Source organism: Osmerus mordax, chromosome 27 (genome assembly GCF_038355195.1).
Source record: "Osmerus mordax isolate fOsmMor3 chromosome 27, fOsmMor3.pri, whole genome shotgun sequence".
Lineage (NCBI taxonomy): Eukaryota > Metazoa > Chordata > Actinopteri > Osmeriformes > Osmeridae > Osmerus > Osmerus mordax.
The window spans coordinates 4,818,441-4,831,252 of record NC_090076.1 but is presented as its reverse complement, the minus strand read 5'-3'; the positions used below and the strand labels follow the sequence as shown (position 1 = coordinate 4,831,252).

At 47.8% G+C, this 12,812-nt stretch overlaps 1 protein-coding gene across 2 annotated transcripts; it reads right to left on the bottom strand.

Annotated features, from left to right (window-relative positions):
• Nucleotides 1-1,459: 1,459 nt before the first annotated feature.
• On the bottom strand, nt 1,460-12,590 carry adcyap1r1b (adenylate cyclase activating polypeptide 1b (pituitary) receptor type I). Of its 2 annotated transcripts, none has more exons than XM_067230326.1 (13): nt 12,527-12,590; nt 8,401-8,499; nt 4,154-4,267; nt 3,717-3,817; nt 3,418-3,515; nt 3,185-3,317; nt 2,924-3,077; nt 2,725-2,785; nt 2,527-2,596; nt 2,345-2,436; nt 2,009-2,138; nt 1,816-1,857; nt 1,460-1,648 (listed from the first exon to the last, which is right to left on the bottom strand). In XM_067230326.1, exons 1-13 carry the CDS (start codon nt 12,588-12,590, stop codon nt 1,460-1,462), a joined length of 1,347 nt encoding a protein of 448 aa, XP_067086427.1. The 2 variants fall into 2 exon arrangements, with proteins under 2 accessions (XP_067086427.1, XP_067086426.1); XM_067230325.1 differs by having other exon boundaries at nt 8,401-8,506; nt 12,534-12,584.
• Between the last annotated feature and the right edge of the window lie 222 nt (nt 12,591-12,812).

Sequence of the window (12,812 nt, the reverse complement as noted above, 5' to 3'; positions counted from 1 at the left end):
TTTTTTTTTAAATAAAACAACCTATTCATGCAAAACCATTCCATATTAAATTGGACCCATAATACCACTTATGAGTCATTTCTCATTGACATTTTCTGTACTAGCGGCTGTTTTAAAACTGTTAGCACTCCCACCTCAGGTAATCACCCCAAATGCTGAGATTTAACAAGATCTATTGTAGACAAATGGTCGTAGTTGACAAACCTTAGCATTGTAGGCTACCTGTTGCAAACATCCATAGAAGATGCTTTAAGGCAAGCATCGAACTGTAATCATCATCAATGTTTTTGGCATTTTGTTAAATGGTAGAAAATATACTGTGCCTCTCTTGTAAATAATGCTTGTTACTTTGGCCGAAGGAAATAAGCCTTAACATCCCTATTTCTGGCAGGATAGAGGCAAGTAGCACTAGTGAGGTGTCGTCCAATCAGAACACCTCAATAATCACAGCTTTTACTGGAACAAGTGGATGACGTTTTAAAACTCCTATACCAAGAACTGTAATTTACATAGAAAATTGCTAGTGATACAGAGTTCGCCTTCTTATTCCACTTTCCTGGTGAGTCGTGCGTCTTTCTCACTGACCTTTGACACTTATTCAGTTCGAAGGCCCGAGTTGCTTGATTCAGTCGTTGAAGTTGGTTGCGGACATGTTCTTGCGAGGGTTACACCCCTGGCTTCAATCTTTCAACCAGGCGGTTGTTATCAACTCATCGGTCGACTGATCGATTACGTACACAATGTTATGTGACCTCTTGCCACTCCAGATTCAGAACTCTGTCATGCAGATGTCCGAGCTGTCATCGCCACGGTGATAGCATGATGAATGTGTCTAGGCTGGTGTCCCAGCACCACAATAGTTCACTTCACTTTCATTTACGTGTCACATGAAGACTATATATGTACAGTACAGAGCAGGTAACATTTCTGTTCCTTTTCCAGATGGCTCCTGCAATTGGTTGACATTCAGAGTGTGGCCCCACCCACATGGCTGGCAGCTCCAGCAGTAAAACGCTTGTAACCGGGCAGAATCCCAACTGCACCCCAGCATGGTGGGGCTAGCTACTGGGGTGGCTTCAAGGTCAGGAAGGGTTGGAGGACATTGGGTTTGTTTGGGTTAGATAGCCTGTTGTTGTAGTTGTTTTCCATGATAAATTGAATCTATCGGAGGTTTATGTGTTGTACGTTAGTTTATGTGCAGTGAGTGAGGTGCCAGTTGAGTTTGGGGGTCAAACTATGGGCACAGTTGTACCGGTTGGGTCTTGATCCAGTGGGTTTGGCTCAGGGTGAGGATTGGGGCTACTATGGTTTGAGAGTACTGGGGCGTGTGTGGGGGTGTTGATGGGAAGGTTGGTGGCGGAGGTAGAGGGGAGGTTGGTGGAGGAGGTGGTGGGGGTGGAGGGGGTGTCGGGTCCAGTGTGGAAGTGGCTGGCGGAGGGGCCGGCGTCCCCCAGGGGGCTCAGGTGGCGGGGGTCTCGGCCTGCAGGCTGGACATGCGGATCTGGGAGCTGCTCTTGCTCAGGATGGAGAGCTGCGTCCCCCCGTTCACCCCGCTGCTGGCCAGCGAAGGGTGCCGGTGCTTCAGGTCCACAGCAAAGTATCGGTTCACCGTCCAGCTGCGCCATTTCCTCTTGATCTCCGACTGCACCTTCAGGGAGGTACTTCGCACGGTCATTATTAATGGACCTTTCTGGAAAGGCTCTCTCGCACTCTTTCTCTTATCTCTCCGAAACCCTGTTGAACTATCCGATTCCATATAGAACAACAACAAAAGAAAGATTGAAGAACAAATTGTTTGTATAAAAGGACTCTTACCTCTCCGTTCAGAAAGCAGTAGAGCACAGCCACAACAAAGCCCTACAGGGGGAGAAAAAGAAAGGGGTGCAAAGTGAGAAAACACCCCCGCCCCTGCCTGGGATAGCGGGTTCGCTTTTACACTGACCTACACAATCTCCCCGTCCCCTACACACACCAAAAAAACTAAAACAATCAGAGAGCGGTTACCAACCTGGAAGGAGCCGAGGCCCAGCTCAAACACCAGCCTCTCTCTCTTGCTGACGTTTTCAGGGGAGAAGGCGAACACCGTGTAGTGGATCCCAAACAGAGGGATGAGCAGCAGAGTGGAGCGGGCCAGCCTCCTGCCAATCAACACACGTGACATCATCAAAAGTGGACCGACATCGTAGAGAGCAGCACTGGTGGGAAATGAGACTGTTCCAGCCCGGTCAACAGGCTGACATCAAACGTGGATCCGAAAACATTCCTCTTGAAATACGATTCTTTCATTCCGCAAAGGAATTCAAAAGTGCACCGCCATTTACCGACTGAACCTAACATGACTTACAGGTAAATACTGGATTCATTTCCACCAATGTCTGGAGACTGCAGTTTCTGGACGAGGATGACGATGATACCGATGAAGAGGACAAAGTTGATCTGCGGGAAAGTCGCAGACAAGTTAGGTGACAATGCAGGGTTAAGAAAACCAGAAATGTGTACAAAGTTCCAAACAATAATGCTTATCACCATGATGGAGGCCAGAACAGGCCCTTTAATCATCCACCAGATGGCAGAGTTGTCATTCATGTCCCAACACCTAGGTAGCAGGTAGCAACAGGTACACAAAATATCACTACAAAATATAAAAAACGACCTGAACAATAACGATAATAAAGAATATCTGAACTTTTTCCACACGTTTCCCTACTGGATGAGGAAACTCACCCTTTATCGTCAAAGTGCAGCCGGAGAACAGCCCATATGGTCACACACACCGTGGGTGTCCCTGGACACGAAACAAACGCACACATGCAAGCAGAAGGCGCACACACACACATGAATACACGTGACCTACTTTAAACATCAGGTGTGCTTAGATAAACCATCTCCTGCCCATGTTTGGACCTTCCGGATGAACTCTCACCCCAGCCGATGATGGTGTACCAGTAGAAGTATCTCCTTTCTGGGAAGAAGGTCTCCACCAGCAGGGTGAACAGGTACAAACCCTCTATGAACAGCCAGAAGTAGTTCGATAGCACGCAGTAATGAAAGAACACCATCACTGCCTTACACTCCACCTGTGGGAAACAGAACATCCGGGTTACTGGTTGCGTGTGCGTGTTTGCGTGTGCGTGTTAGCACGCGTGTGCATGCGCGCGGGTGTTTGCGCGCTCGTCCTTCTCACAGTGTGTATGAAGCAGTGTTCGCTGTCCTCCTTGGCGTAAAGCACGCCGTCTTTGATGAACACCGAGATGGCTCTCAGGATGAACGACACAAACAGGTTCATGTGGATGAAGTTCCTGGTGCAGTGTAGCTTCCTGTGGAGGCAACCAATCCCGGGTCAGCAAACCCTCCACTGAAAAGCTGCCCGGCGCCAACTGCTATACAATGCGTCATTTCAAGCTGGAGATATCTCACCTAAACCTGCAGAGAATGACCATGGCGGTGGTCAGGGAGACCAGAGAGGTGCTGTACCCAACCGTGTACAAGGCCTTCACTGACACATAGTACATGTCCTAGAACAACAACAACATCAACAAACTGAGGACACAACATGAGCTCGGTAATGTAAGATCAAGCTCTGATACTATTAATCTCCAGGCAGGGAATGGGGCCAGTGAAACGTCTTCCACGCAGCTAGTAGCGCAGGAGACACTCGCGTGAACAGCGACAGCCACTGTGGACCCCGGTAGACCACCGAGGGGAGAGATACTCACTGTTGTGCTGTTGCTGTCGTCAAAGAGACAGGCGTCCACGTAGTGGGGAAAGGTTTCCGTCCATCCAAACTCTGTACAGTTCCGACTCACGGTCCCCAGCTCTGTTCACACACACACACACACAGACACACACACAAAGACAGACAGACACACACACACACGCAAAGACACACACATGCACCGAAAGATACAGACACACACACAAAGACACACAAAGACACACACAGACACACAGACACACACACACACACAAAGACACACACATACACCGAAAGATACAGACACACACACACAAAGACACACACACACACAAAAACACAAGTCATTTAAAGGCAAGGCTCGGCACATCTCAGACCAGCGTACAGCAGGACTTGGAACAACAGCAACCGTGAGGTTACTGGCAAAAGCCATCGACACGAACGGCTGCCATTGCTCACCTTCCTCTCCTTCGTTAAGGAACTCGTGGAAGAGCTCGGGGCAGTTGACCTCTACCACGTCCCCCACCCTCGCTGGCTGCCAGCATGTCAGGTTATCCCACATCCATGGGCACCCTGCGGAGACAACAAATACAATGTACATAGATAAATATACATCCGTTAAATGTACCTCTAATATAAAAGCGAATGAAAAATGAAACGTATGAAAAGTGAATGAAAACCAAACAAAACAAAACAACAACAAAACTTGTTCTTTGAGGATTCTCCTTTGGCAAACCCATTTTTTTTTCCATCGATTTCAGTTCGTTCAACTCTCCAGCAGGTGGCGCTTAAGCTCCATGAAGCTGCTGCCGATGTGACACGCTTGCATATCATGCACAGGAGGGAGAGAGAGGGAGCAGCTCTGGTAGCTGTGTCTCTACGAGTGTGCGTAGCGTGATTCGATTGGTCAGGCTAGCTTGGAGGGCTGTGAGGACAGAATACAAACACACACCGAGCTGATGGGTCACAGACGTTGTGGGTTGACAGTGTGTGTGTATGTGTGGGGGGTGCTCATTCTACGGTGGGATCGTAGCCGTAATAAGTGTGCGTCCCCCACTCCGGAGGTGACCTTGCAAAACTCTCATTGATATTCACAGCCTTCCTCCGCCTCCCTCCCCAGTCCCTGCACTCGCCCCCCCACGCCCCCTCCTCCCCCCCTCTCCCATCCCCCAACCAAGCCGACCCCCCTCTATATCTCTCAGCTGAGCCTGCACAGTCATGATCAGGCCACACAAGAAGACCAGCGACACAGACTCCAATCCCCACAACCCTCTCTCTGTCTATCTCCCTCTCTCTCTCCTTCTCTCTATGTCTCTCCGTCTATCTCCCTCTCTCTCCTTCTCTCTGTCTCTCCGTCTATCTCCCTCTCTCTCTCCTTCTCTCTGTCTCTCCGTCTATCTCCCTCTCTCTCTCCTTCTGTCTATGTCTCTACATCTATCTCCCTGTTTCTCCCCTTCTCTATGTCTCTCTCTCTATCTCCCTCTCTCCTTCTCTGTCTCTCTCTCTCTTTCTCTCTCTCTCTCTATCTCCCTCTCTCTCCTTCTCTGCCTCTCTCTCTCTCTCTCTCTCTCTCTGGCTCTCCCTTCCTCCCGTCCCCTGTCCCTCTGTCACCATCTCATTCTCTCTCTTTCTCACACACTCTCTCTCCCTTGATCTCTTTCTCCCTTTCGTATGCTAAAGGTCAAGGGGTCTGTGTGCTCTAAGAAGCTGACTGCAGAGGGAATGCCAATACAGTAAGTGATGTTCATAGACGGTAGAGGAGTTGGCAATGCTCCAGAACCGATGCACATGCTATATACAGGATACAGTAAATAGTTGAAAGGCAGAGGACCCACCAGGAGAACACTGCAGGGATGCTGCAGGGATAGACAGGGAGCGAAAGAGGGAAGAGGAGGAGACAGAGAGAGAGAGAGAGAGAGAGAGAGAGAGTAAGAGACAGACACAATGTGAGAGAAAAAAGTGTAAGAAAAGATAGAGAGAGATACAGATGGAGAGAGAGAGAGAGAGAGAGACGGAGAGAGCGAAATTGACACCCTGTCGGGGGAAAGAGTGACAGAGAAAATACAGAAACAGAAAAAGGAACAGAGACAGAGAAAGAAAGAGTTCAAGATGGAGAGAGAGAGAGAGCGCGAGAGAGAGAGAGCGAGAGAGAGAGAGACAGAGAGAGAGAGAGAGAGAGAGAGAGAGAGAGAGAGAGAGAGAGAGAGAGAGAGAGAGAGAGAGAGAGAGAGAGAGAGAGAGAGAGAGAGAGAAAGAAAGAAAGGAGACGGAGAGAGCGAAATTGACACCCTGTCGGGGGAAAAAGAGTGACAGAGAAAATACAGAAACAGAAAAAGGAACAGAGACAGAGAAAGAAAGAGTTCAAGATGGAGAGAGAGAGAGAGCGCGAGTGAGAGAGAGAGCGAGAGAGACAGAGAGAGAGAGAGAGAGAGAGAGAGAGAGAGAGAGAGAGAGAGAGCGCGAGCGAGAGAGAGCGAGAGAGACAGAGAGAGAGAGAGAGAGAGAGAGAGAGCAAGAGAGAGATGGAGAACGGCAGACCAGCATCTGTTCACCATGCCTTCTTCCTGTTTCTGTTCAAACAACATCAGCCTCACCAAGCAGCTCTCCCAGCACCCCCCCCCCCCCCCCCAGAATGTTCCCCTCGTGTTCTCCTAATGTTGTTCTGAGCTCACGTTCCACATGGATCAACAAACACACACACACACGCACACACAGGACTGCTGTCTTTATCTTTACATCCAGTGTGGACATATATCTTCCATCTCTCTGGAGGTTTAGTCGAGGACTCCCCCAGCCAAACCTCAATCTTCACAGACACACCGTATACACACACACACACTCTGACTCCCACACAAACACATACTGTACACACAGACAGACAGACACACTCCCACACACTGACTGCCACACAGACACACATACTACACACACACTAACTCCCCCACATAGACACACATCCTGTACACACACACACACACACACACTGATGTCGGTGCAGCCACATCCTTGCAGTCTTTGTACACATCTATTTTCACAGTGGCTGTGTTCCAGCCTTTAAAGAAAGAACAGCACAAAGGGTTGAGACTACACTCCCTTCCAGAGGGGGAAGTACGGAGCCCCATCTGAGCTACAGGGTCAGGGGTTCCAGAGTATGTCTGGAAAGCTCCGTTCTTGTTAGCTGGGAGCCCGGAGGGGGGAATGGGTGGGAAGGGGGGGTCTGTGATTCCCCATCCCTGTCAGAGACCGCTGTCAATCATTGGCTGTCAGATCCCATTTAAGCTTCAAAACAAGATGGCCACACCATGGAGCTAGATATTATTTTGGTCTCTCTGGAGTTTACCATTCCACACAAGCTGTCTATGTCTCTCTATGAATACAAATATACATACAGTATACATATACTGTACATATGTATATGTATCTATAAAGTATGCATATATATGTATTGATATATAGTGATATAAAGAGAGAGAGAGGTGGGAGAGAGAGGGTGGAGAGAGCGAGAGAGAGGGGGGGGAGAGAGCGAGAGAGAGAGGGGGAGATATTGAGAGAGAGGGGGAGGGGAAGAGGGGGGAGAGAGAGAGGGGGGGGTGGATAGATAGATAGCTGTTGTAGATAGACAGACACTGTTGATGTTCCTAGCCAAATGCACTGAAAAGCATTGTGTATATTACTGTAAGTGCAAAACAAATTTGGGAAATAATCTCTGAAAGCTTTCGAGACACCATCTCCTATCATGCTGCTCTTAAAATGTTTTCTCAAGGTGAGCAGAGGAATGTTTGGAGAATGTGAACAACAAGGCAAGACCCAGAGGGAGAACATTATAGGAACATTAACTTTATATTTCAGATGTGTGAGGCAAACATAAGAATACACAATGGTTTAAATGGTCTTTCTTGGGCTGTCCCTGTTTCTCTTTTGTTCTTGCTTTTTTACTTTTCACACACACACACACCATACATTACATTTACATTTAGTCATTTAGCAGACGCTCTTATCCAGAGCGACTTACAGTAAGTACAGGGACATTCCCCCGAGGCAAGTCGGGTGAAGTGCCCAAGGACACAACGTCATTTGGCCTTGCGGGGAATCGAACTGGCAACCTTCTGATTACTAGCCCGATTCCCTAACCGCTCAGCCACCTGACTCCATACACTCCCTTTCAAAGGCAAAGCAGTGCAAGCTAACTAACGATCTGTGTTCAGGTTCTTGGAGTGTGGGGTCAGAGTCAGTGGAGCAGAATGTGGACGCTAATTCTGAGTATTATATCCTTTTCTCATTAGCCTGCCGCGGTCTCTGATCTAATTAGGCTTTGTGTCCGTTTGATTTGTTTTCCTATTTCTCTCTCGTTCCTGCAAGAATTGTTAACCGACACCAAACAAATGAAAACAGGAGGAGCTAGGAACCGAAGCTAACATTGGAGGCTAAATGGACTACGCTCTCATCCGCTAACGTGCAGTGATTAAAATGACTTGCTACAGCTTAGCGCTGCATGATCAATGGCGCTAGGCCGCTAACCAAAACAAAGTGCTACATCAATATTTAATCAGAAAATGTGTTAGCCCGTCAATATGGCCCGCCACAGAAAAATAACCACTCAGAAATCCACAAAAAGCTAAACGATGGTCTCAACACATACATTGTACAGTACAATACACACACACACACACTCATACAAGCACACAGAGAAGGAGGGTAGGACGTACCGAACTCTGGGTCGTTTCCGGGGTCGTCTGAGCTGATCCTCTCCATGCATTTCTCCTGCTCTAGCTTCAGGATGCAGTCCGATTGCACCGAGTGAAGACCTGGTATCTGCAATACAACGCGCACACACACACGCCCACACACACACACACAGCCATATGCACACACACACACACAGGAGTCAAAGATCCAAACATCATACCTCCACTCCAGGCAGAGAAAGCAAAAAAAAAAACATTTCATTAACACCTACTTCTCAACCTGCTAAGAGCAAAACACGCGCTCTCAGCTCAAGGTCACACTCTACTGTCCCAACCGTCACAGTCGACTGGAACACACCGGGTCCAGGAGAACAGTCAAGCCACCAGGATGGAGAGGTGTGAAAGAGAGCTCAACGTGACAGCCCTGGTGCCTGCCTGTGGGGGGCCATGGAGGTCGCCGTCTGAAGATTGACCCCCCCCCCCCCACCACCACCACGCGAGGCCGGCACCACACAAGCACTTCTGTGTGGGAGCTTGATGTGAAAAAATTCCCAGACTAAACAGCCTGTATTGTAGTCAAAAGGTTCTTACATTTGACATATACATGTTTGTATGACTATGCAAAGATATAACTGCAAACTCTCCATGCACTGGCGGGTGGTAAGAGGTGTCTTTGGAGAAGCTAAGGGGTGTTGGCACAGGTAGTGTGGAGCAGTGTGTGTGTGTGTGTGTGTGTGTGTGTGTGTGTGTGTGTGTGTGTGTGTGTGTGTGTGTGTGTGTGTGTGTGTGTGTGTGTGTGTGTGTGTGTGTGTGTGTGTGTGTGTGTGTGTGTGTGTTACGGCGACAGCTTAGCAGCTGGAGCAGAAAGAGGCGCCAGAGCAGGGTCATGTGACCAGGTCTCCTGTGACTGATTATATCACTGTCTGCTCATCCTGGATCACAATACTTCACTTTAATTAGATCACAATGCGTATGCGTGAACCCTGTGTGTGTGTGTGTGTGTGAGCGAGCGTGTGTGTGTGCTGGTGTGTGTGCATATCTGTATGTATGTGTGTTGAACACAAGTAAATGTTAGCATTTATCCCCCCCAAACTAAATTGTAACCAGTCTCACTGATTGTGTCACAAATTTAAGGTTAGACGAATCTTTGTAAATCAGCTTGAATGACTGAAATCTTGCCTGCAATGCATTCAAATCAACAAAAGATTGTTTAGAACATTTAGAACTCTTTCAGGGCAATTCCCTTTGTCAGGCCTATTCCACGATCCCAGAGTGTTCTTTAACCGATGCAGACAGTGTGTCGGCTAATTGCCCTGGATCAAGACTTGAGCCTATCCTTGTATGTAGATTCTAACTATTGTCACGCTAGATGGCTGATGGTACTGACGACTGAATATGCTCTGGAGAGAATATAGTTACACCAGTAGTCCCAGTCTGAATAACTGGCCTTTTATGATCAATACAAGTGTAACAACTTTATAAATTATATATACACAGTCTTTTGATGCTGTGAATCCATTTCGTTCACACATTCTCAGTCTGATTCTGTACGTGTTAATTGGTTGTTCTTTTTCTTTTTCTTATGAAACTAACACAAATACACACAGCAATAAATGCACACACACGTACACACACACAGCTCTGCTATAGACTGTCAATCATGCAGAAAATGAAAAGAATTCATTGTGCACAGAGTCATAATAGTCATAATAGCTATGACGCAAGTCTGTCTCCCCCCCTCTCTCCCTCTTCTTCTCTCCATCAGACTCTCTCTCTCTCTTATTCTTTCTCTCTCTCACACACAAACACACAAATGGACAAAGGGAAGTTTATGCGAGATGTATCCTCTCTGCTAATCAGCATTGTGGTTGCTAAGCAGCAGGTATGGAGTCGGAGATGGGAGATGAGAGGACATCTAGGGGCGTGATGCGAGAGGAGCGAGGCTTCCTGAATTAGACATTACTTCAGATTAGTGTCGAAACATCATTAGGGCAGACATGTCCCTGTAAACTTCCCCCCTCATCTCTCTCTCTCTTTCTCACGTACATTCTCTCTGTCTCTCTCCCTCTGTGCCTTCCCTCTCCTGTGTGTGCCTCTCTCTTTCTGTCTGTCTCTCTCTCTCTCTCTCGCTCTCTACACCGTCTCTATCTCTCTCCAGCCACCCCCCGAGCCCTCTCTCTTTTTCTCTCTCACAATCGAATCACGTTTGCCAGACCCCCCTAGATCTCTCATGGCTACTACTCTTTTGTGGGAGAACATTCAAGGGTCAGCGTGTGTGTGTGCAGCCGTGCATGTAACCTCTGGATCACAGGAAGTATTTCCTAAACTGGAGTTGGCCGTTCGTGTTGACGAGGGCAGGTCAGACCCCATCTTGCTCTCTTTTTTTCAGTCCTCTCGTTCCTCCCCCCATCCCTCCATCTTGTGTTTTATGCTCTAAGTGCTTCATATGGCTTTGTTTCTACTAGCGCCACTTTGGTAGACCCTTGTGGTGTATAAATGTGTAATGAAAATACATTTGATTGATCGATTGATTGTCCTCTTTCGGATTCGCCCCCCTCTCTTCTCCCCAGTTCTTTTCTCCTTCACAGAAGCACTCGGGTCGAAGGTCCTCATTTATAACACATGTGTAACTCTCTCTCTCCCTGTCTGCCTCACAGCAACCCAGATCTCCGCTCCATCGCTATGGCAGCGATACAGTAAATGATCCCTGCGTGCATTATCTTCCTCCCCTCTTTCTCCTACCTCTCTCTCTCTCTCTCTCTCTCTCTCTCTCTCTCTCTCTCTCTCTCTCTCTCTCTCTCTCTCTCTCTGTCTCTCTCTATCTCTCTCTCTCTCTCTCTCTCTCTCTGTCTCTCTCTGTCTGTCTCTCTCTCTCTCTCTCTGTCTCTCTCTCTCCCTATCTTTCTGTCTCTTTCTTGCTTCTCTCTTCGTTAGTCTCTCTCAAACAAAAATGCATGCACACACACACACCTACACGAATGCACCCACACACACACATGTGCACACACACACACAAGCCCCCTCGCTCTTCCACACAATGAAAGCCAACTTCTCCGTACAAACATAGCCGCTGCAGCACTCAAATCCTCAGCCAACGCTTCACTCTGAAAAGAGAGTGACTCACTATTGTTAAAGGAAAATTTGCACACAATCGTATTTCAATTTTATATCTGGAATGCAGGGGGGAGAGGAGGGCGGTAGAGAGAGAGTACCCAGACCAAGAATACCATATAGTACTATAGTCTCTCATTCCTATTCCATACACCTTTACACCTATGAGAATAACTTTAGCCGTTATTCCAATGCAAAACTTTGCGTATATAATTCTTGGAACAGGAAATAGCATGTAAAAAAGTAAATACAAATGTGACAGCTTTTCCAATAAAGCTCACAGTAATATAACAGTCACAAATAAACCTATATGGTTATATAATCTTCCATTGGAATGCTGAGATTGATTATTGTTTAGTGGAGAAACTAAATCAGCTTATTAAATGGCAATTAATCTATCAATTTAGCAACAAACACACACACACATTCAAACGTTTATAGACAATCACACACACAATAAGGTGAACATGGTTATGATGCTGCATTTGGATGGAAACGTGCATAAACACAGGCGGAGTTGAAATCAATGATTAAGGTGTGTGTGCGCATGTGTGTGTGTGTGAGATAGAGAGAGAGAGAGAGACAGAAAGAGAAATTAAAAGAGACAGAGAGATATCTCTGACGTGGAGGGGTGCATGTGAACGCGGGGCATCAGAGGACATGGCGGTACCAGTCCAGCTCCGTGGAAACCACGTATCGCCGTCGTAAAGCGTTGACACCGTCCCAACCCTGCAGTCAACCCTGCACAGGTTATCCACGAGCACCCACCCATCTGAAGAGTGTTTTGACTTTGTCAATCACTCTTCCCTCAACCTTTCATCAAAGCCTGCCTTTCCACCCCCCCCCCCCCTCTCCCCCCCCCCGCCAACCCACATTGCACTTCCCCCTCTAGGCTGCCTTGCAAAGACAAGACAAGGATTCCTGGTGTGTGGCACTACACAAACAGGGCAACAAACAACTTCTGTCGTAAAACGAATGGACGCTAGTGTCGCTGACAGTCCCCTGGGCCTTGTGACCAAATATAGTGTCGGCAAACAGCTTACCATGGCCAGGAGGAGGACGAAGGGCAGGAAGGGCGCTGCGCTCATAGCGGCGGACATTTTCTTTCCCCTCTGACTCAGGACTTTTCCTCCAATCAGATGTCCAGGAGAGGGCCGGGGGATTGACAGACCGAATAGGATGCTGGTCAGCTTTCTCTGCTCACCTTGGGATCTGAAAACACAGATTCATAGGAGACAAACATCAATACACACAATCGCTGGCGAGCAGGTCAATGTCGTAATCCAGCCTGGACAGCAGCACATTGAGAGGAAGTGAAAAAC

Bases quoted from the DNA above. Each gene is read 5' to 3' on its own strand.
- adcyap1r1b (XM_067230326.1), bottom strand. From the start codon at position 12,590: ATGTCCGCCGCTATGAGCGCAGCGCCCTTCCTGCCCTTCGTCCTCCTC. The intron at 3,516-3,716 runs GTGAGTATCTCT...TTGTTGTTCTAG, and splicing joins ACGACAGCAACAGCACAACA to GACATGTACTATGTGTCAGT. The intron at 2,597-2,724 runs GTGAGTTTCCTC...CCTGCTACCTAG, and splicing joins CTGCACTTTGACGATAAAGG to GTGTTGGGACATGAATGACA.